The sequence below is a fragment of the Felis catus genome, chromosome A1, assembly GCF_018350175.1.
Source record: "Felis catus isolate Fca126 chromosome A1, F.catus_Fca126_mat1.0, whole genome shotgun sequence".
Lineage (NCBI taxonomy): Eukaryota > Metazoa > Chordata > Mammalia > Carnivora > Felidae > Felis > Felis catus.
Window position 1 is genome coordinate 180,499,804 of NC_058368.1, and position 24,339 is coordinate 180,524,142.

General features: G+C 46.7%; 1 protein-coding gene and 1 long non-coding RNA gene across 20 annotated transcripts in view; one reads left to right on the forward strand and one right to left on the reverse strand.

The window, feature by feature from the left end:
• Positions 1-6,002: 6,002 nt before the first annotated feature.
• Positions 6,003-24,339, forward strand: part of LOC123380849 — a 57,606-nt gene continuing 39,269 nt past the window's right edge. For all 3 annotated transcript variants that reach the window (XR_006587160.1, XR_006587166.1, XR_006587168.1), the window contains exons 1-2: positions 6,003-6,264; positions 13,162-13,294. This is a non-coding gene — a long non-coding RNA (uncharacterized LOC123380849). The remainder of the gene's footprint in view (positions 6,265-13,161; positions 13,295-24,339) is intronic.
• TENM2 (teneurin transmembrane protein 2) overlaps positions 15,664-24,339 on the reverse strand; it is a 2,391,334-nt gene continuing 2,382,658 nt past the window's right edge. For all 17 annotated transcript variants that reach the window (XM_045040340.1, XM_045040320.1, XM_045040321.1 and 14 more), the window contains 2 exons: positions 19,448-19,578; positions 15,664-17,804 (listed from right to left, as the gene is read on the reverse strand). In XM_045040340.1, coding sequence (XP_044896275.1) covers positions 17,043-17,804; positions 19,448-19,578 — 893 coding nt within the window. In that variant the 3' untranslated portion in view covers positions 15,664-17,042. The remainder of the gene's footprint in view (positions 17,805-19,447; positions 19,579-24,339) is intronic.

The following is a 24,339-nucleotide window of genomic DNA, read 5'->3' on the forward strand; positions in this document are numbered from 1 at the left end:
ATGTACATTCCAGCCTATGGGAGCAGCAGAGAGAAAGACCCTGAAGATTTGGTGTGTTCAATGCCCCCAAAGAGCACTGTTTCCATTCCACTGAAAACCACAGGAGGTTGTTTCCATGAGGGAAACAAGGTAGGAGGTGGTCACCCTAAAATCTTGCAAGGTTCTCCAAACACATGGCTTCCTGCTCTGTCATTGACACACTGATTCAGACTGAACAGAGTTCTTTCTCCTCAGCCCTGGTTACTCAGCTGGGTACTTAGCCTCCAAAGGTCTGAAACAGCTCAGTAAAAGGTTAGATCCTTTGTTTACTCCATCTTTAATTTTCAAAAGTTTAATTGTGTGTCTCAGTATGGATTTCTCTGGGTTCATCTTGTTTGGGGTTCGCTAAGCTTCTTGAAGCCGTAGTTTGATGATTCCTGTCAAAGTTGGGAACTTTTCAGCCACTATTTCTGATTCCTTTTACAGTTCCACCCTTTCTCCTCTCTTTGTGGGACTCCCATCTTTTATTATAGTTCCACAGATCCCCGGGGCTCTGTGCTTCCCGCGCCCCCCCCCCCCCCCCCCGCCCAGTCTATTTTCTCTCTGTTGTTCAGATTAGGTCATGTCTGTCCATTGTTCTCTTTTCCAGATCACTGATTCTTTCCTCTGTCTCTTACCTTCTGCTCTTGAACCCAGGCACTGAGCTTTTCATGTCTGAGTTGTTAAATTTTTCAGTTCAAACATTTCCATTTGTTCTCCTTTATGTCATTTATTCCTCTGCTAAGGCTTACTTTCTTTCTTTCTTTCTTTCTTTTTTTTTTTTTTTCATTTTGTGTTAACTGTGTTTATCATTACTTATTGATGCATTTTTACCATGACTGCTTTAAATTTTTTGTCAGAAATTCTAACATCTCTATTGTTTTAGTGTTGGCATCTATTGATTGTCTTTTTTTAAAATTCAGTTTGAAATCTCCCTGATCCTTGTTATGCTGAGTGGGTTTTTTTTTTCTTTTTCTTTTTCTTCTTTCTTTTTCTTTTTATCTGAAACCTGGACATTTTTATATTATGTTCTGAGACTCCGGATCTTATTAAACTAGTTGTTAGCTGGCTTTCTCTGATACTGTTCCAGCAGAGGTGGGGGATGGTTGAAGGGGGTGGGGAGATATGGCACCCGGTTACTGCCAGGTGGAGGTGGAAGTCCAAATTCCCACTTGGTCTTGTTGACACCTGGGAGGTACCCTTTGGCCTTCTCTGACACAATCCCAGGAGTGTTGGGGCTCGTTATTAAAGCCTCTTAAAGAGGGAAGCTTAGGGGCGCCTGGGTGGCGCAGTCGGTTAAGCGTCCGACTTCAGCCAGGTCACGATCTCGCGGTCCGGGAGTTCAAGCCCCGCGTCAGGCTCTGGGCTGATGGCTCAGAGCCTGGAGCCTGTTTCCGATTTTGTGTCTCCCTCTCTCTCTGCCCCTCCCCCGTTCATGCTCTGCCTCTCTCTGTCCCAAAAATAAATAAACGTTGAAAAAAAAAATTAAAAAAAAAAATTTAAAAAAAAAAAAAAGAGGGAAGCTTAGGGTTCCTACTTGGCTTTTGCTGGTATGACTGAAAATTGGGCCACAGCTTTTTTTTTTTTTTCCCATGGTATTTAGCTAGAGTAAGATGGTTATTGTCTAAATGATTTCTGTGTGCTAGTCTGCCCCTTTTCTGGCCCTCTGGCTGACTTTTGTCAAACATTTTTTGTATGGACCTATTGACATTTCTGGGTTTTCTGTTTCTCCAGCACAACAGTCAGGGACATGTGAAGCAAAAAGAAAATCTAGGGAACCCGTGTCATTTCTCAGGTCCTGAGGTCCCTAGCCACCTGCCTCCTTTTCTGCACTTGAAGAGTTGTCCTACATTTGTTTTCTGTATAATGTCCAAAGGTCTTGGTTTTACTTAGTGGAAGGAGTAGGGAAAAGTATACCTATTCCTTCTTTCTAGAAGCAGAAGTTTATTGCTTACTTTGAGCCAACAGAACTCAGTGTGTCTAAGTTGGAATTCACGCCTTTTTCTGCAGTTAGTTGCTCCCCTGTTCCTCCTCCCCACTCTACATCCCTATTTCCATTCATGTTTCCTACAGTTATCTAAGTAGGAAACTGAGAATTCTGCCTTTGTGGCCTCCCGTACTCTCTTCCTTATTTTTGACCTAAGCCCTAGCTCAGGCCCTTTTGTCTGATTCTTGTCATTTGTTTTTTATTTATTTTTAAGAGAGAGAGAGAGAGAGAGAGAGAGAGCGCGCGCAAACACGTGTGAGCAAGCTGGGGGAGGGGCAGAAGGAGAGGGAGGGAAAGAATCTTAAGCAGTCTCCACGCCCAGCCTGACATGGGGCTCAGTCTCACATCTGTGAGATCATGACCTGAGCTGAAATCAAGAGTTGGACGCTTAACTGAGCCATGCAGGCGCCCCTGTTTTTTTTTTTTCTTTTTTAATGTTTATTTATTTTTGAGAGAAAGAGAAAGTGTGAGTGCAAGCATGGGAAAGGCTAGAGACAGAGGAACAGAGGATCTGAAGTGGGCTGTATGCTGATAGCAGAGAGCCTGATGGAGGACGTGAACTCACGAACCGTGAGATCATGACCTGAGCCAAAATTGGATGTTTAGCCGACTGAGCCACCCAGGTGCCCCATGACTGTTGTCATTTGAATGGTGTCTTAACTGATCTCATGACTTGTATTCTCCCCAATCTCTACCCCTCCTAATACCTCCTAATCTTTTTGAAGTGACTGTCGACAGGTGCATTCCTCAGAGTTAAACTGGAATATAGACTGACAATGAATACATGTGGAAAATGTTGGCTTTGATAAAGAGATTTCTTTACGGAAGGACTTCTCAGAGCATTCGGTGTACCTACATCCACAGTGAATTTTTCCAAGAAAGCCATACAGAATGCAGAATTGCCCGAACTTTTTGACTACCATATCCTATTTCTTCCTGAGGCATCTCTGGAATACGGTGATATAAAACAGAGGTTGGCAAATGTTTTCTGTAAAGTACCAGATAATAAATATTTTCAGCTTGGGAGGCCATGTGGTCTCCATTGTAACTACTCACCTCTTCTGTTGTAGCTGAAAGCGGTCATACACAGTATGTAAACAGGTGGTTGTGTGCCAGTAAAACTTCATTTACGAAACAGACCTCTGGCCTGCAGGTTTTGGTTTACCTACCCCTGTTCTAAAACATCACTTTAATTACAGAGACTTGGGTGTCACCCTAGGCCTCTCCCTTTCCTCTACTTCCTGTGTACATCCCACCTGCCAGGGCCTCGAACCCTATCTCCAAAGTATATACATCTGTTGTGGTCTCCATTTCCACTTGTGCTACTTTAGATGCAGGCCGCCATCACCAGCACCTTATGCAGCTCCCAGCTGGCCTTCCTCTTTCGCTTATCCCATCATTCTGTAGAGTGTGACAGAACGTTTGGTGTTAACCTCTTAACAGCTCTTCACTGGTCTTAGGATAAAGTCCCAGCAACTCCGTGCGTGTTGTAGGGTCCAGTGTGGACTGATCCTGGTGTGCTCTCCCAGTCTTGATTCCGTGCCTCCTGTGTGACTGAGTTTGTGTATGTGCCTTATACATGCTCTCTCTCCTCGCTCTGGACATGCACCCAGGCTCTTTTTCCTGTTTAGGCTACTCCCGCTTTGTCTTCAGCTGGTGAATTCTCCTTCAGCTTGCAGCTTAGATGTGCCTTCTGTCTTCACTGTCCACGGTTGGGTTGTGTGTCCCGCCATCTACTTTATTCTTTAGCGATCTGGCCTTATCATTAAAAAAATTTTTTTTAAAGTTTATTTATTTTGAGAGAGAGCGCACCTGCATGCAAGCATGGGAGGGGCAGAGAGAGAGAGAGAGGGAGAGAGAGAGAGAATCCCAAGCAGGCTCCACACTGCCACAGATGTGGGGCTCAAACTCAGGAACTGTGAGATCGTGACCTGAGCTGAAATCAAGAGTTGGTCACTTAACCAACTGAGCCACCCAGGCGCCCCTCTAGCCTCATCATTTTATTTCTGTTTTTTTTTTTTTTTTTCCTTTCTCCCAACTGGACCGTAAACCCTGTGAGGATAGGGTTGTTTATTTTATTTTTCCCACATCCCCAGTGCCTAAAGGCAGGCCTGGCACAGAGTGACATGGGCATGTGTCAGAGGACATACCTGATCAGGGCCCAAGATTCCCTGCCACCACCTTTTAACCATTTTTCCTCCTTGTCGGGAGCAGATGGCATTAATCTGCTGGAAGAATTATGAGTCCATATGCCCCTCTAAGAAATAATTTGCCCATCTGTGGTGAGGAATAAGCATGCAGCATCCAAGGGTCCTTATGGAAAGATTTTTCTTCCTCGTTTGAGTCGGAAGGTTCTTTCTCAAAAGTCTTTATTTGAGAGCTCTCTAACTTTCTTTACAGAGTTCTATATCTGTCAAAACATGAAGAAGAAGCCAAATGCAATGATCCACAAGTGTATCCTGGAGTACCTTTTTAAACAAAAAGCTACAAAGAGCATCCTTGGGACAGCTGGGTAAACATGAAGAGGAACTGTGTGTTAGACACTATGATGTCAGTGTTAAGGGTCTCACAAGTGGTCATGGTACTTACTGTAGTTATGTAGAAGGATAACCCTAGTTCTTAGACAAAGGCAGAGGCATTTAGGGCAAAGTGTCATGATGTCTACAACTTATATTCAAACAATTTGGCGACTAGTTGAGCATTTCAGAGGGAGGGAAGGAGAGAGAAGACACATATGGACAAACATGTTAATTGGCGAATAATATCAAAGGTACTGTATATTTTATTCAGCTCTCATCTTAGCACAGCATCTGGCATGGGATACACCTTTGAAAATGTTGGCTGAACTGTGACAGCAACAACTAGATGGCCTAAAAAGTGTGCACTGAGTTAAGATGATCTATTGTCTTCCTATTTATGAACTTCAGATATTGGGCTGTGAGCAGCTTTGTAACCACAAACCAGCCAACAGTCATCTCTCTCCTGGTAAACCAAACGGTCTGAGCTCCAAATATGTTTCAAATTGCTTAACATTTTTACAGTAAGCCTTTATAAAGGAAACCAAACAAAGATAGGGAAGACACTTGCCCGGTTATAGTCCAGGTTAGGGAAAAGAAATCTGGGTTTGGATGTGACTGTGATGTTACAGTCTCTGATCCAAAATAAGGATGGAGACACACTCTGGCCCGTCTTCTTGGACGGCTCTCTGGATGTCCCTTTACGAGCTCAGCTGCAGGTGGCATGCAGCCTCCGATGTCCACCCCATGCTCCAGTTCAATGACTGAAATTGCCTGGAAGGCTGAAGACTTGCACCTGCGTGGAATCAGCAGGGATCCGTGGGCAGGTGGAACCCCTTCCCTGGCCTCAGTCACTTGGTGTCTTACGTTGCTATTTCATGGTGATCATACATAAGGTCCAGCCCAGAAGAGGAAGCCCCTACATTTGGCAGCCCTTAAGTCAATGTGACAGGCCTTCAGAGACTGGCTTGCCCTCCGACATGGCCATGGGCCAGAGGATGGGATGAGAGCAGGCATCAGTTAAGCCCCCGTAGGTGTCTTATCTCTGTCACCAGGGACTTCTGGGGTGGGGGTGGGGACAACAATGAGGGATAATAATGACAATTGTGGCCACTGACTGAGCACTTACCTGTTCCAGGCACTGAGCTGGCACTTCCCACATTTCTAGCCTCAAAATTTAAGTAACCCAGGATTCAGCCCTGGGCCTGCCTGACATTAAGATGCAGGCTATAGGGTAGCCGATGCAATGTAAGCAACTCCCCACCCCGGGAATGTAGAAGAGTCCAGTGGCACATGGGGTCTTGGTAAAGTTCTAGATTAATCTAAATGGTGGTATAACTCATTACGAGGGCACAGAGAGTAAGAAACTCCTCCCTTCCACAGGTTTTCTTGTTTAGCTCCAGCACCTCCGAAAAGAAACTAATTTCCAATCAGCAAGTTAATAAGTAACACAGTTGCCCCTACGAGGGTCAAGGGTCACGAGCGTGCTATCAGTGAGTGCCTAGATTGGGCAGGGGGATTCCTGAGGGAGGTGGGAGGCAAATTCTGTCTCCACTGGAACCACTGACATGGACACAGCCCACGGCCTGGAGTTTGTTCGGCAGAGCCCTCCTGTCCGCAGGGAGGCCAGGAACTCCCTTCTTCCAGGTGGTGGGGAAGCTCTCCATCTGTACCTCGCCTGATGAAGCGCGAGCTGGGGCTTGCATCACAAATGGAGCTTCTGAGCCAGAAAGCTGGCAAACCGTAAGTCCAGAGAGCCTCTGAGGAATGAATGAATGCGTGTGTTTTGTGAACTTCAAAGGGTCATGCACAAATAAGTGACAGGTGCCTGAGTCTAGGCTTTGGCGGTGACCGGGAGCTGCTCCTGAGCCTGATTCTTCAGCTTCGCCTCTTGTACTGAAGATGAGTTGGGCTGACTTCTTCCCATCTGCACTCGAGAACCAGGGCCTGGGATGTGGGCTGTGTGTTTGGGACAGCGTGTGTTGTGTGCCTGGAGGTAGGGAGCGTGTATCTGCACTCTCAGATGTCTGTGGAGCCGACAGACCAGGTGGCTATTGCCACAGAGGTCCACTAGTGTTGCTGAATCCACCACACCGGTGATGTTCTTTTGTCTCTTTCCCCTTGCTGTGCCCTTCAACAAAGATGCTGGCCTGAGAAACAAACAGCAACACACACACACACTTCATGATACTTCTCTCTCTGCTCCCCGCACCCTCTTCCTAGATTGCTTAAAAGCACCCCCTGCAAAACACGCTTTGTTGCACCTCTCCGGAGAGGTGAGAGGTGGGTAGAGGGTGTCTTGGGTTGAGTTCCCCTGGGAAAGACTCTGGGCTAGAGGTTTGCGTGCAGGCTGTTTCTTAAAGAGTGCACCAGGACCACCTGGGAAGGAGTTGAGGGCCCAGGATTGGGCAGCATGGAAGTCAGGCTGTGATGGCACACCAAGGGTGATCTCAGCCAATCCTCTTTCCAGCTCTGGAGCTGGGATAGCCCTTCACCAAGGCATGCAGCCTGCCTTTGTACCCCTGTATTGACCAGACCAGTGCTAGATGACTCCCACCCTTCTACCAGACCTACCAGACAGCTCCCTTCCGAGAGGGGGGCTTTGAAGTGTCTGCAGGCAGCATTCTTGGGGCTGGTGGGGGGGAAAGGGGTGGGAGGGAGGAATAAATGCCTGAGTCCCCAACAAAGGGATCTGTGCCCACTGCAGGGGGTGGTATGCACTGTGGCCCAAACAGTGTCTTTGTGAGCTGGTTAAACCCACCCTTAAAATTTGGAAGAATGTAGAAAATGTTCTCTGGCTGCTTCTGCCACAGTTATTATTAATTTTATAATGGTGCCAGGCCAGAGTTCCTGACCCTTGAGTTTCAAAGTGCCCACATCATTGAAGTCAACAGAGAAAGCTTTTTTAAAATTGTGGTTGACACCATGTTAGATTAGTTTCAGGTGTACAATAGAGAAAGCTTTTAACCCATGGATATCCTCTGTCTTTTCTTCTCCCCATGCCTCTTTGACGTTTTTATTCTCTTTTGTGTCCTACCACCCCAACCCCACACCAGTCTCCTGGAAATTTACTGATTTCCATGATGTAGATATCCCCACCATGGCTCATTTCAAGCCACCAGGGTGATGTCACTGAACACAAGGCTGGGAGGAGACCCATGTATCAGCCTGGTGAGTGGTTCCTGAGTATAAGGAGTCCATGCTGTGTGGAGCCTCAGGGAGAAGCTGGGTTTGAGGCCATGAGGCAGTGGGGTGAGGCCTGCGTGTCATTGGTAGATGAGGGCTTGTCTGCCTTCCCTCCGTTCTTAGGGCATCATCCATGCTCCATTTCAGGGGCTGTGTGACCGCCAGCAGAGGGGCAAGATGGGAGGGAGGAAATAAAACATGACCCTGTCATCTCGGGTCCTAGCACCATCCCCCAAGTGCCAGGGGAAGGTCCTCTCATTTGGACTGCTCTGACAGTCATCAGTGTAACGTTCATGAGGCTGCCCCTTGCTGCAGACAGAGCCCACAGCTGTTCTGTCTCAGGAATGCTCTATGCCTCTGGCTTCTCAGGGAGGTCTGGGGGGTGGAGGGAGGATCTGGGAGAGGTGGGGCAGAGCAATCAATTCTCTCCTCCTCTCTGGGCTCATGGCTCGGCTCGTGAACTCAGCTACTGAGAACTCCCGGATGGTGAGCCGAGGAGAATCAGGGCAGAGCTTTATTAGTCTAGTTCTAGAACCCCTGGCTTGGGGGCTGTTCCTTGGATGAACATAGGCAAGTCCTGGTAAATGTCTCCTTAGGGAGAATTAGCCTCCCTAACCAGAGGGCAGAGGCTTCTTTCCAAAGGCTGTGGTCTGGGGAGAAATGAGGGAGGGAAGGGGTCAGGCGAAAATGAGCTAGAGCAGTGATTCTCAATGGAGGGTGATCCCCCCCCCCTCCGGCCCTCATAAGGCATTTGGCAATGTCTGGAGACATTTTGGGTTGTCACAGCAGGGACACTCGGGACACACAGACAGGGAACCACCACTGGCATCTAGTGGGTAGAAGCCAAGGATGCCACTAAACACCCCACACTGCACCAAGCCAGCCCCCATGACAGAGCACCCCTGGCTCCAAATGTTGCCGATGCCCAGATTGAGGAAACTCGCACTAGAGCAGAGGCTGGTCCGATGGGCAGAATAACCTCTCCTTACATGGTTGACACTGAGGGGTAGTGTTGCTCCCCATATATTCAAGAGGAAAGGAGGGACTGAGGGACATCTAGTTCCCTATACACAGTTCAACCCAGGGAGAGGTTCTCTAGGCTGGTGTTGATAAGAGGTTTCCTGTCTTCCCAAGGGAAGGAAAAAGACCCATGGTAGGTGGGCAAGAACCTTGGCAGGAAGCCGTGAGGGGCTGGATGCCTTTTTGGCTATTAAGATGCAGTCTATATCTTCCCAGGACACTAGTGATACACACGCCCTTTTCCTTTCTTCCAAATCCCCATCACCCACTGTGTAGTTCTTTCCCCAGCACTTCCACGTTGTGTTGCTATTTTTTATGTTCCTCACTAGTTCCTGGGTAGCTGTGTTTTATTCATCCTTGTATCCCTAGCACCTGGCTTTTCAACCGAACACCTAAGCTATGTTGGGCACTATTTATTGATAGAATGGACAAAATGAGTGTTGTCAGTAGATATCCTATCAGCAGTTAACGTTTTTTGTCCAGGAAGTTATCTTCCTTGGGGGAACCATCCCTTCCCTCTTCTTTATGGTCCTGATGGGATTTGGGCCCATCCAAGTTCTCTGGGAGTTTGAGGGAGAATCTCTCTGCCTTTTCCATGGGTACCATGGGGACATAGGTGAGAGGGTGCTAGTAATCATCTTTCCCACATGTGGAGAAAGCCCACCTGGGAATAAAGCCACATCTCAAGGGAAGCAGAACTGGAAGGGGAGCAAAGACATCCTTTGAGTGTCTGGATCCAGCCATGTCTGAAGCCATCATGTTTTTGAACTTCCCAGTTTTTGCTTTGAGTTAGTTGGGGTTCTGTCACATATCATCTCTAGTCTCCTGATTAATCTAGTGATGCCACCTGGGGGCAGAGCCAAGCACTGTTCATTGTCTCCATCTCCCGTAGCTCCTGTGCTTGCCTTAAAGGCAGCTGGATAGATTGCTTCTGGCCAGGGGCCCCGCCTTGGAATAAAATCTACATGAGGTTGTGAGATCGAACCCTGTGTCAGGCTCCTTGCTGACAGCGTGGAGTCTGCTTCGGATTCTCTCTCCCCTCTTCTCTCTGCTTCTTCCTGCCTGTGCTCTTTCTATCTCAAAATAAATAAACTTAAAAAAAAAAAACCTTAAAAAGGTGGAGGGAAAGTAAAGAAGCATGTTAGAATGAAATCTGCATGTATTTGGCTGAGCTAACACTAAGATAAGGGCTGTGGAGGGGGTGGCCCAGGAGTGGACATGATGGTAATAGACTGGGAACAGAACTTCCAGCGCCCTGGGAGGGGCCTGTTTTGTTGTGTACCTTCTGGTTAGTTACTTCAGCTCTCTAAGCTCCTCCTGGCCTCTCAGGTGGTGGTAAAATTCAAATACAATCCATGTGGGCAAAAGGGTTTATGAATGCATAAGTGTAAGGAGATCACTTTTTACTGCCACTGGAGTTGGTTTAGAGGGAGAAGGCAGCCAGGGTGGGGAGCCATTGGAAGGGTGTAGAGAAGGGAGAGGGGGAGAGAATGAGGGGAGCACTAAAGACAGGTGGGGACAGGCAAGAGGAGGTTCTGTTCTGTTCTGCCCAGGCCTGGGGACCCTGGAGCCCTGGGAAGGTTTGTGGAGCTGGTTTGGGTGCCAAGTGGTCACCTCCTACTTACTGAGAACCCAGATAAGGACCCAAGCAAGGCATTCCTAGTTCCTCTCTGGCAGGATGGCCACTGGGAAGGTTGTCCTTGAGGGGTCACAGGCCTCCCACCGTTAGGGCCTGCTAGCAGAGAAAGGCCCTTTTGCTTTATGTAGCTTGTGTGGTAGGAAGATGGAGGGGGCAGTGGAACCTTGACTTCTTCACAAATCAAGACTTCAAGACTGGGACTGTGTGTGCAGCTAGTTTCAAGGCGGGAGCCCCACCTTCAGTCTTCACTGACTAAGAATAATAGTAATTTGTGGTCAGTCAGTAGCCTTCCCTATGTGCTAGGCACTAGATTGGGTGTTTATTGCAACAATCCTGTGAGATAGTATTCTACCAATTTTACAGGGGAGGAAACTGAGTCTTCAGAGGTTAAGAGCCAAGGCTTAGCTAGAAAGTAGAATAGTTGGGATTTAAAGCAGCGTTTGTTTTTTGTTTTTGACTCCAAAGACCATAATTCAAAAAAGGCCTGATGTTTTTCCTGAATAGTAGCTTACTATTTAATATGCACTTGTTAAGTGACCGGCACTGCCCAGCACTTTACATGTAAACCCGTCTGGAGCCTACAGACGCAGCTCTAGGAAGATTTTGTGGGAAAGGCCGCCATCTAGTGGCCAAACTGCAAGCCCAGCATTTTCCAGGAAGAAGTGATCGCTGAGGAAGGTGGGGCTTTGGGAAACAGGAGAAGTCAGTGCTGGTGCAGCCTTGCTTTTGGAGGGCTGCTGCGCAGTCATAGTGCCAGCTCTGGCCGTCAGAGGAGGCTCAGGCTGCCCAGCTGCCTCAGGATGGAAGGTGGGACTTGGGTGTGGCAAACCAGAATTGTCCTGGAAAGTCCCAACTTGGGCCCCTCAGAGGCTCCCTAAAGGTAAGCCTTAGACTTCAAACCCCTCTCCTGAGGTGTTGAGTACTTTCACTGGAGTGGGATGGGGAGGAGGGACGTTGGTGCACATGAGGCTTTCCTTGGAGAGCTACACTGGGATCCTACCCTTGATGCTCTGTGTCGTACAGACACTATCCCCAACACGCAGGGAGTCCCACAGCCTCGTCCTCCCTTCTCTAATGGTGTTCTGAGGAGCTCTCCTTCTGTTCTCCCCAATTGCCCCAGTTCAGGTTCTCAATCTGGGCTGGTACATTCGGGCTGTTACAATTTCCCAGGCTCTATTTTGTTGGCTCCCCTTTACTCCCTTCTTTGCTTGTGGAAGGATTTCCTAATTGTGGAGGGTGGAGGACCCCACGTAGGCCCCCTCCAGCCCTGCAGGAGAATGTCCAGCTTCCTGGCCTGATTTTCATTCCTGCTTCAATCTCTCCCACACTCCTCGTCCCAGGCCCGCGCCACCTGTTGGGCTCTGACTTGGTGCTTCTCAGTCCTGGCAAGGCTGCACATGCAGATCACATGGGGAGCTTCCATGCCTCCCCGTGCCCACAGCCCTGGAGATTCTGGTTTAACTGACCTGGGACCTGGAGGTCGTAGGTATGTTTCAAAAGCCCCCAGCTGATTGTAATACGTGGCCAGGGGGCTCATGCATAGCCATTGTTCCAGCCTTTCTGGACTTCTCCCCAGTCGACTTGCATATTTTTTTCTCTCTCCTGTGTCTAACACATACTTCCCTCTCAGCCCAGAGTGCCCTCTTCCACCTTTTCCAAATGACACTCTCTTACCTGTGAAGGCTCAGCACAAATGCTCTTGGAGAGAACTTGCAGCCCTCTCCTCTAGGCTTCACATTTTTGTTTATTTTCTTTTAGAGAGTGTGTGTGTGTGGGAGGAGCTGAAGGGGAGGGAGGGAGGGAGGGAGGGAGAGAGAGAGAGAGAGAGAGAGAGAGAGAGGAAAGAGAACGAACAAATCTTGAGCAGGTTCCATGCTCAGTGTAGAGCCCAATTTGGGGCTCAATCCCATGACTCTGGGATCATGAACAGAGCTGAGATCAAGAGTTGGATGCTCAACCGACTGAGCCACCCAGGCATCCCATGGGATTCACATTTTTATGCATCACTTCTATGTGCCCTTGAGCCTACTGTGTCCCATTGATTGGCTTGTTTCTCCTCACACCTTGGACTATGAGATCTTGGACCGTGAGATACTTATCTTTGCCCAGCTTCTAACATGCTGGACAGAATTGTGCTCGGTGATTGAATATTGATGGATATCAACATTGATGAGTGTCTTTCTCACATAGTCTGTCTTCATGTTGCTGAGACCTTCGACCTTGCAAATGTCAATCTTTCTGAAGAGCCCTTGAGGCTATGAACCAGGGTTTCACACTGAGAGTACCTGTTCATGTTCCCTAGGTCTGGAAGAGGGGAATTGCCACATGGAGTGCGATTTGAGGGAAGGTCCTCCTTCATCTTCCCAACCCCTGCATAAAAATCTCACCCATGTGATGAATGGCTCATTCCTCAATTTTCACACTTAGAAAACCTGTGCTTGGAGCAAAGAGTTAAAAGTAATAAAAACTAACATTTCCTGAGTACTTAGCGTACGTTAGTGATACATACAGTATCTTATTTAGTCATCATGGCAGCCTTGTTCTTACTAATCCTCACGTACAGGTGAGGGAACGGAGGCTCTTGGACATGAATTACATGTCAGAGACTGCTTGGGCTCACTAATATCCAGTCTCCTCTTCTGAAGGTCAGAGTCAAACTACATTTTCTAGTCTCTCTTGCAGCAGGTGGGTCCATGGATATATGAGAGTGGAGAGGCTATGTCTCATTTTCAGGTAGGGCCCATTCAAAATAAAATAGTTACACACGTGGTCTTGGGTCTTGTGTCATCAACCAGCTCAATGGAGAGGATGTTGAAGATTCTGAAGACCTAGAAGACTGAGCCACAAGGTGAAAGGAGGCTGGGGCCCTGAGTGACTGAATGGAGCAGAGCCATTCCCATCCCTGACCCACAGTGGATGACTATATGAGTAAGAATTCAACTTTTTTTGTGTTAACTTATGCTGGGTATATCTCTTATACAACAGCTATTACTATTTAATGTAATCATCTCAAGCTCCCATGTTTAGGGAGTCATGGAGTTAGAACATGTTTCCAGGCAGGCCGTCTTTGCACAATTCTATCCCCTGCACTGCCTTTCCAGAATTCTGTATCAAGGTACAAATGCTCTGGGAGAGGTCAAGAATTTCCTACCGTCATTCTAGGACCATTCTAGCCTGAGAAAAGGCAGGGGAGGATTTTTACCCAAGGCTGTCTTCCCCTTCCATGTTACTGATTCATGTGTGTGTATTGTGAGGGCTTGGACTGGTCTAGGTGTAGGAGGAAACTCATAGATAATTCAAAGATGGTTGGCATACAAGAGGAGAGTTTCAGGTTCTAGTGAATTTCTGGTGACATTTTGTGATTCCCTGTCTGCCACACTATTTGGCCACCCCTTTGGGTCTACCTGCCACCTAAGAGTCTGGTTGGGGCAGAGGAGCTCTGGGCTAAACGAGCTCCCCACTGGCTTCTTGCCTGTGATTAACTGTCATGTTTTGTCCCACTGGCTGCTTCTACCCAGGGAGACACAACAGAGTAACACCTTTGTAGCCCCCAACAAACCAGGATTCAGGCTGGCCCCATGATCAGTTGGAGGCTGCTCTGTGAGTATATATCCAAGTGACCCTGACACCATTCAGATTAAAGGCAGGTAGCAGCTGGACCAAAGCACATAGGAGGAACTGATTCCTGCCTCCTTCCTGAAGGGAAATGGTGCAAACTCACCGCACTTGGCAAAAGTGTTCACATATGCTTCTGAGAGGGAAGTTGTCCGAAATGTGTTTGTTCCCCCGTGTGGTTTACTGAAGCCTCGCCTGTTGTGCTGATAATGCTAACAGAGCCCATGAGACTTGACAACCTGGTGTAAAGCAGGCCAGCCTTGCCTCTCTCTCCCTTTCCTTCTGCCTGGGGAAACCACCCCTGGCCTGGCTGGATGACTGGGAAGGCAGCAGTGACTCGAAGCACTGGAAGGGTCTCAGTGGTGTCCTCCCTAGACCTCCTGGGGAGGCCTTGAAGTCAGCCACAGCTAGGCTTGAATCTTATTCCACCACTTACTGGCTGTGGATAATTGGCTTTAGTTTCCTCACCTGCAGAATGAATGCTACCAGGAGCTTGTCCTTGCAATCCAGCCACTCAATGCACTTCCATTTCCTTCTGAAGTCCCAAATGCCTTCATATCAGGTCAGTGGCCACCAGCCTTCTGCTTCACCTCACACAGATGACCACGTCAGCCATACTGTGTCCAGAGCACTTATTTATGAAAAGACTCTCTCTTGTTTTTAATGAAAGAAAGACTGAAGGGTTTTTTTCTTTTTAATCTGTGCATCTTCCGGTTCCTGCTAACCTCTTTTGAGTTCAGACTGTCTCACCACAGATCCTTTGGATATTCTGTTCCCTAGGTCTGGAATGCTTTTCAGTCTCTTCACCTGGTTAACTCTTTCAGCCCCCAGCAACTTCTGTGATGTTCTCACTCTAGGTCACCTCTCCAGTAATGTGCTTCCATAGCTTTATACATCTATCCTTCTTGGTGCTTAATACCCCTACCATTTTCACTGCTTAGTGTAATGATTTGACTATCATCTGTTTACATCCTTGGCCCTTAGTTTCAAGAGGCGAGGACCCATGTTTATGCCTGCCCACCTCCTTTATCCCCAGAACTTAGCACAGGACCTGGCACATGACAAGCTCTCTCTATAATGTTGCTGAATGAATGAAAGGTGAGGATTAAATGAAAATATTGTGTGCAGAGCACTTAGCACTGTTCTTGGCATTAGTAAGCATCAATAAATATTAGCTATTGATTATGGTATTCCTCTGTGGCCTTGGTGGAAGAAAATTCATCCAAATCATAAGTGTTCTCCTTATTTGGGTTGCCCCAAGTGTGCAAATATGGGAGTAAATTAATCTGGAAGAAAATATAAACACACACAAATACATGCACATCTCCCAGTGAGGTGAGAGGGTTTGCCCTCACTTCCTGTCAGCACTTCCTGGAAGTAGAATGTGGCATCAGGGAGAAGCCTGACTGTCCCTTGAGGGCTGGAAGGACCCACCCATGCATGGATCCAGCCCCAGGCCCAGACTTTCCTCACTTCTGATCCATGCAGAAAAGGGGGCTGCAGATGTAGGCAGAGATCATTCTAGCACTCAGAGCAGTTTGGGGAGCATTGAGCTGCCTTCTAACAAAAGTTCCTCCCAAAGTTTGAAATACCAGCTCAGCCTGTATGTCTAGGAAGCTCCCTTTTCCTCCATCAGCCTTTACATTTTCCTCACCTGAAAGCATTTCCACAGAAGACCAGTGTCCACAGGAGTTTTAGAGACTTTATTTATGTATAAACAATTTAAACACTTTGCCATAAATTATCTTTGCCTGTCCCTAGTCTTTGCTTAGCAGCAAATTAAAATTAATATAAAAACTCGATGAACAATTCATACATGTATATTACAAAAAAGTTCCTGTACCAAAGTTCTTATTAGACTTTTTTTTTTATTTTTTATTTTTTGTGTTTTTTTTTTTTAATTTTTTATTTTCTCTCCTCGTGGTGACTGTCATGTGATTGTCTCAGTTTCTGGACCAAACAAACACACTAATAATTTAAAATCTGAAACGGTGATTGTGCCTTGAGGCTTATGTATGTACAGGGTGATCTGAAGTGGTGCCCATTAGCAAGAGTGTCACAATGCCACACCTCTACTGCAACTGATACCCACGAACTACGGAATCTAAACAGACTACACCCTGTAACTGCGTATTACTGTCCACAATGGAATCTTCAAAGACAAAAGAGTATGAAATTTATCTGTAGTGATTATAGCCACCATTTTGAATTAAATTGTACACTCTGCGCTCAAATAAATTAACTCAGGCCGGACTAAGTTGGGACCTGAGAGTTAAGTGCTGAACGGTATTATCTCGCTTTGATTTTTTGATAGTAATTTCCTTTTTTGTGTGTGTGTTTTTAGTTTTTTTTTTTTTCTTTCTTTAAAAAGTATTTCCAGTGCTCACTCTTTCACTTGTATCCCCCCCTCCCCGGTCGCTACACACAAATCACCCCCAAAGTCGTGTTTTCAATGCACCTGTACTGGTTGAAACGAAAACGTCTGTGGTATTTGTCCAACAAACAGTCTGAATCGGTTTCCTCAGCTGGTCTGTGACGCTGGCCCTGGTGGATGTGTCTGCGTCGCTCACGTGTGGATGAGTGAGGTAATAGAATAGGAGGCCTTCTCGTCTTCACGTCTTTGTTTTTCGGTCGTGTGTACGTGTTTTGTTTTTTTGTTTTTTGTTTTTTTTTGTGTTTTGTTTTGTTTTTCTGTTCTCTTGTTCCTTTTAGACATTTCGCGTCTTTTTTTTTTTTTTTTTTTTTTTCTTTTTTTCCTGTGTAGACCCAGAACAAGTGGGTCATATTTTAGGGGAACTTGAAACATTTTGTGTGTTTGTTCATTCATTCATTTGTTTTGTTTTCCTCAGAATTTTCAGCCAGGCTTTAGTCTACTTCAGGATGTGGGACTTCTTGCTTGGATAGTAGCATTTGAACTCAAAAAATGTGAGCTTCCTTGCCACTTGGTATCCTAAAGCAGCCCGGCCTTAGTGCCCCTGTTAGGTCTTCATCTCCTTAGGAGAGGAGATAACAGTTACTCCCGCCAAGCCATCCAGACAGGGAATGGCAGCAGATTATTTTGTTACCTCTTTCCCATCTCATTCTGTCTTAAAAACTGGATGTTGCTGCTACTGTCTGCAAGCTCTGGGTATTGCTCTACAGGAAGCACGTAATACCCCTCATAACCTTGCACACGTCCCGTGCTCAGGAGCTGCTGCTTCTCGCCCTCAGTCCACAGGCGGCTCCCCTCTCGCCCATCCCTGGCTTTCTGCTGCTCCTTGGCCCAGGCAGTGCCCAGGGCCCTCTGTCTCGCCTGGTCCAGGACGCGGGCCTTCTCTTCGTCCAGGGTGTCGGGGGTGAGGCCGTAGCGGATACTGAGCAGCAGCGTGGAGTACTGGAATTCAATGTTGGTGAACCTTCGAGTCCTGCCGTTGACCAGCAGTGTGGGCTGCGACACGGTCACGTTCACCCCGCTCTCTAGCACCTTGCGGCCGATGGTGGTGCCCAGTGTGACCAGATCACCGTCGGCCGAGCCAATCTTCACAAAGTAGTGGGTGTCCTTGCCTTCAATGCTGTAGTGCATCTTGTCCAGGTAATAGGCATTGTTCAGCACGGAAGCCACCTTGCGGCTGTCCTCGCTGGCAACGCTGGACACGCCGGTAGTCACTTGTCCTTCTTTGATGGCAAACATGACGCCTTTGCCGATGATGGGTGTGGTGGTGGCAAACCAGTGGCCTGCTTTCTCTCGGATGTTGGCATGGAGCTTTTTCGAGATAACTTGCCCTTCCAGAGCCATGAAGGCCTGGTTATGCCTCTCAGTTGTCTGCTGGACACCTGTAATGAGCTGTGGGCAGAAGAAAACACAGGAGGCTGAGATGATGGTCTGGGCAGCTCTTTGCATGGGCCAAGAAGCTCATTAAAAAAAGGCTCAGAAAGGGGAATGCTTGGACTCCCTGTAAGAACTAGTCTTCTATCTGTAACGATGCCAGCTAATATGTCCTACCTTTTGAAACTAGCAGAGGCTGGCTGGTTCCCAGTGCTCTGATGGTGTGACCTGTCCGCCTTGGAACTGTGACCCTAACTAAAAAGACAGTACAGAGGTTTGCCACCTTGCTGACATCTATACCCAGGCCTACCCACTTACCATGTCTCTCCAGTATTGGAGAAGAGAGAGTCACTCTGCCCTCAGATGGTTTGGCAGCTGCCTTGCACACTTCAGACCCAGGACTATCCTGACCTGTAGGGCAGGGTGTTTGTTTGAGAAGCTATGAACCCTGCTGCTGTGACCTAGATTTTTTTCGAGGCCAATGCCCTGAGCATTCATTAACTTCCTTGGGTTAAGACCTTGCTACTCAAAGCATGGCTAGCAGCAGAAGAATCGCCGGGACCTGCCTTGTTAGAAAAACAGAATCTCAGGCCTTACTCCAGGCCTACTGAGTCAGAAGCTACATCTTAACGAGGCATACCCTAGGTGGTTTGTGTGCATATTAATGTTTCAGAAGCACCAGACTAAGAGGTTCTGGCACTGTGGGCCAGAGGGAATATCCCTGGGCTTTGAGTCATTTGCTTTGGATCCTAGCCCCAGTTCTGCAGAGGGACGAAATCACCATTATCTCCTTGGCCTTGAGCTCTCTACTCACAAATTACAACTCCTCTCAATTGGTGGTTGGGGGACAGGCTGGGATAATGGAAGAGGCTGTGTTTGGGAGGTAACAGCACTTAGATAAATGAGAGAAATGATGGCTATTCATCCACTGAGTGGTCCCCGAAGGGCAGAGCTGAGAGGACGTTGTTCTCAATTACCCACCAGCTCCTCCTTGTCTCTCTCTAGTTACACAGTGTGGATGATTATTCAGAGCAGCTGAGACCTTTCAGACTTTTATGTTGCTGGGCACTGTTCTGTAACAGGGGTTATCTGAACACTGTTGCCCACCCCTCCTGTCTGACCGTGCCAGTGTCTCCGCAGCACCCAAATGGAAACTGACCACCTCTCGGTCATCACTGAAAGACCCAAGCACAAATTATGTTCTGAAAACTCAATCTGTATACATTTGGGCCATAAAACGCTGAGGTTTTATGTCAGGCATAAAAATGTTCTTTAATGGGATAGAAACTGCAAACCACAGTTATATTATGTCCCATAAAAGCCAAAAGGGTTATGATCTTATAGGCAGTGCAGATGGTAGGTTGCTACTAGGTTTCTCGGTGCTATTGTTAATCAAGGAGTGACTCTAAGGGTATATACTGAACAGATAATGATACCACAATTAAGGTCATAATTGAGGTTGGGAAGAAATATTTGCTGCGCCAGACAGGTGATAGCCCTGACATTCGCTTTCCTGGGAAGTCACAATGTTTCAGGCACCTTTTTATACCCAGCTCTGATGTTTTCCTCCCCTACTGATGTGCCCTTGGCTCCCATGCGGTTCTGTCTGCAACAGGGAATGAGGACAATAATTCATATTCTTGGCAGGAACCTCCGCTTACCTGTCCATTCTCACTGGCTTGACTCTCTGACAATTCATAGGGAGGAGGCACGAAATACATTTTGGCTCTTGGGAAGCCAGGAATTATGTTGCTAAGCTGAAATCCAAACATCACAAGCCAGCTTTTCACATCTATGGTGGAAACAAAAATAAAGATTTCTGAATCATGATGGATGGAAAGCAGTTGAGGATCTTGGGGAGAGAACAAAACAAAATGGGTGGTTGGCTGTGGAGTCCAGCAGGGGAGGGAGGCAAGAGCTTGTGAAGTTCTCCTGGTCTGGACCCAGAGCTGCTTTACATGGGTCCTAGGAAGGATGTTCTTCCAACCTTGGTCACTTGATAACCCCCATGTGGTGATGTAGGAGGCCAGTGCTGGCTGAAGATCTAGTTTTGATTCCCCTTACTTTGTGACCTTGGGTAAGTTCCTGCCCCTCTCTAAGTTTCAGGTTCTTCAGATGTGAATTGGGATGATAGCTAGACCAGTGTTGTTGGGTTGTTGTGAAGGTTGAAGGAGAAATCCATGTAAAGGACTTGTCACAGTGCCTGGGACATAGATAGCTCAATAAATATGAACTCCTTCACTTGGCAAGTATTTAAGGAGGCATCTGTGATAGGCCAGTTAATGTGTTTGGAAGATGGACATACAATGATCAACTAGATGGATAAGTGATGATTATTAACACTACGTAAGACATTGGCAGGGGCAGGAGGCTGCCCTGAGGCTGGCTTTTTATAGAAAGGGTGTTCCAAAGGTATATGGAAGGCCCAAAGTCTTCTGGCTCCTGAGACCCTTTTTTTTCAGGTACCTACTCTTCAGAGAGAGGCCAGGAGAGTGCTCTTGCATGCCCAGAGTAAGACTTCCCTTCCCCTGCCAGGGTCATGACTGAGTCCCTTGTTTTGGGAATTCTATCTCTTGCCCCATGGTCCTGCTGTCCATTGACTGATTCAGGCTCTCAGAGTAAGACCGAGGCCCTCAGGCTGCCTTGTCTCCTTTCACAGTGATCAGCAGAGAGCCTGGGACATGAATCCCTTGAGCACTCAAAGTCTCACTCATGGCATCGGCCTGGAGCCCAGCAGGAATCTCCCTTTTATGCTCCTTATCCCTGTTTATAATGGGTACCCCAACATCATGCCCTATGTCTCTCCACTTCTCCTACCGTTGCTGGGCCTGGAGGTACAAGTGCTCCTTGTTGCAGTCATTACTGACCTCTGGGCCACTCACTCACCTGCAATTTCTTGGTGATTTCCTGCTCCACTGTCCTTCTCTCCACCTGTTTCTAAATTCGTTCTTAGTGACTTCGTTATATAAGGATTAATCCTTCCAACATTCTGGCCTCTTCATTCCTTCGATGCCCCCTCCCCCAACCCCCATATTCATCCTCTGGACCCTGTCATCACCAATGATTCTGATCTACCATTATCTCAATCATGCACATCACCCTCTGACCACCACCTGGACTCCTTTATAGTTTACTCATTTTGTAACCTGACACCCATGCTCCTTGATCCTCTCTCCCCCTCCCTGGGACCTTCAAAACCTCCTGAGCTTCTTGTCCCTGTTCCTCAACATGTTGGTCTTTTTTCTTACCTAGCACATATCCATAGCCAATCATTAGAATCATTCCTTGCATATATTCCCAGATCCTGTGTCCCGTTCTCACTTTATCACTTGCTCGGTGAAAATCACAATTTTGGTTAAATCCACATGTTTGCCCATTCCTTATTTGGACCTGTGCAGCTGAATATGTCTGGAGAAACAAACTTAACTACACTGACTGGTGTCCCTTTAAATTCTTGACCGTGAACCTCAATTGTGCCTTCCTGCTGCCTGACAATATTCCCTTCCTCCATCAGTCAATCTCCCATTCTGCTGGGTGATGTTACATTTCTCCTCTCCCCTAACACCCTCAACGTCTGCTTTCCCTTCTCACTAGAGCAGCTGACATTGTTTCCTATTCTGAAAACAAAAACAAAAACACCCTGATGCAGCCAGAGGGGAATTCCCCTAAACTCTCATCACATTTACTGGCCTTCCAGCATCGGTACCCGTATTTCCCACCTTTTTCTTGTTAATCTAGATGAGCTGTTAAAGTCAACCCTCCGTGTGTGCAGTTGGTAGCATCTTTTCTTGCCCACCCAAGGATATCACTCCAGCAACTCTCTCTCTCTTCCCCATGGCACCAAATTATTCCCTCTTCCAGTGGATCAGCCCTGTCAGCATACAAAAATGCTACCAAATGTCCACCTTAAAAGAAATTCCTGGGGCACCTGGTGGCTCAGTTGGTTAAGTGTCTGACTCTTGATTTTGGCTCAGGTCATGATATCATGGTTTGTGAGATGGAGCCCCATGTTGGGCTCTGCCTGACAGCATGGAGCCTGCTTGGGATTCTCTCTCTCTTCCTCTCTCTGCCTTTCTCCTCCTTATGCATCCATGCTCTCTCTTTCTCTCAAATATTTATATTAAAATTTATATTAAAAATTATATAAAAATAAATTTATTGTCCCTATTCTCCCATTTGCTACCATCTTTTCTTTCACCCTCCTTGATAAAAACTTCTCAAGATTAAAATAATTCTTTCCACTTCTTGTTTCCTATTCTCCTTTGAACCAGACTTTGTCCCCAACTATTCCACTGAACCAACTCTTGTTAAGGTCATGAATGACCTCCATGTTGCTAAGTCATATGTTAATCTTGGGTCCTTATCTTATTTGACTTATCAGAAATATTTGACAGGTTGAATGCTCCTGCTTTCATTTTCTTCTTGACTTTCTGGCCAACACATTCACTTGCTTGTCCTTCTCCTACTGTGGTCGCCATTCTTTGTCCCTTCTTGGTTCCTCCTCATCTGCCTCATGATCTCTTTTTTAAAAAAAATTTTAATGTTCGTTTGTTTTTGAGAGAGAGAGTGTGAGGTGGGGAGGGGCAGAGAGAGAGGGAGACACAGAATCTGAAGCAGGGTCCAGGCTATGAGCTGTCAGAGAGCTGGATGTGGGGCTCAAACTCATGGACTGCGAGATCATGACCCGAGCTGAAGTCAAACGCTTAACTGACTGAGCCACCCAGTTTCCCCCTCCTGATCTCTTTAATGTTGGAATGCCCTAGACTCAGTCTCTGAACATCTCCACTCTATCTACTCTCACAAACATGGTGATCTTATCCATCCTTAGGGCCCTAGCTACCATCTAAATGCTGATGCTGACTCCAAAATTTATATCTCCATCCTGTGTCTCTCCTTGAACTCTAAACTAATATATCTAATTACATTTCAAAGTTTTGTCCAAAACTGAACCCCTGATCTTCCTCCCCAAACCTGTCCCATCACAGACTTTTCCATCCCAGATAATGGCCCCACTCCATCCTTCCAGCTACCATCCTTAACTCCTTTCTTTTCCTTGCTCTCCACATCTAAATCTACTGATAAATCCTCTACTTTTTTTTTATTGAGGTAATATTCACATAACATAAAATTCATCATTTTAATCATTTTAAAGTGCAGAGTTCAGTGGCTTCTAGTATATCCACAATGCTGTACAACCATCATTACTCTTTAATTCCAGAACATTTTCATCACCTCAAAAAGAAGCCTTATACCTATTAGCAGTCGTTCTACATTCTCCTTTCCCCTCAGTCCCTGACCACCACCAAACTGCTTTCTATCTCTGTGCATTTGCCTATTCTGGACATTTCTTATAAACACAATCATACAATATGTGACCTTTTGTGTCTGGCTTCTTTCACTTAATGTATTCAAGGTTCATCCTTGTTGTAGCATGTACCAATAGTTCATTTCTTTTTATGGCTAATAATATTCCATTGTTTGTATATACCACATTTTCTTTATCCATTCATCAGTTAATGGATATCTGGGTAGGTTTTACTCACAGATTTTTGTTTGAAAACCCATTTTCAGTTCTCTTGCTTATATACAAACTTAGGTGTGAAATTGCTGAATTGCCGAGTAAAGGGTGAAATCCTCTACTTTTACTTTTAAAACAGACCCAGAATCTGTGTCCATTTCTTGTCACTTCACCACCTTGACCTTGGCCCATCATCCCTCACCTGGACTTCTAAGTGGCCTCCCTGCTTCCATCTTGCCGCCCCACAATGTCTTACCAGCATAGCAGATAAGACAGAACCAGGCTTTATTTTATTTTTTTATTTTAGAAAGAGAGAAGTGAGAGAGCATAAGCAGGAGAGAGGGGCAGAGGGAGACAGAGGGAGAAACCCAAGCAGGCTCCATGATCAATGCAGAGCCTGACGTGGAGCTCAATCCCATGACCCTGGGATGATGACCTGAGCTGAAATCACGAGTCGGACATTCAACCAAATGAGCCACCTAGGTGCTCCCAGAACGAGCCTTTAAACCTGGAGTAGACCATGCCATGCCTCTGCTGAGAACACTCCAGGAAACCCCCTTTTTTTCTCAGTGAAGAAGCCAAAGTCTTCCTACTGGTCTATAAGGGCACTCATTATCTGTTGGACCTCAGGTTCTCCCTTTCTCTTCCTTGCTCACACAGCTCCAGCCTTGATGCTGTTTCTTGAACATGTCAGGCACACACTCATCTTGGCTTTGCATCGACAAACTCCTCTGCCCAGAGTGTACTTCCCTAAAAGTATTTTCTGGCTTTCTGACCTCTTTTAAGTCTTGTTCAAATGTTGCCTCTTCAATAAGACAAACCCAACCACCACATTTAAAATCTGTCCCCCTTCTCCACCACCAGCAATGCCAAGTCCCCTTACTCTGTTCATTGTCTCCACCCCTCTGTCCCTAAAGTAATCACATTCTAACACGCTGTATCATTTGTGTACTTATTGTTTACTGTTTGTCTCTCTCAGAATGTAATTTCCTTCCGGGCAGGGAGGTAAAAGCTTTGTTTTATCCACTGATGCCC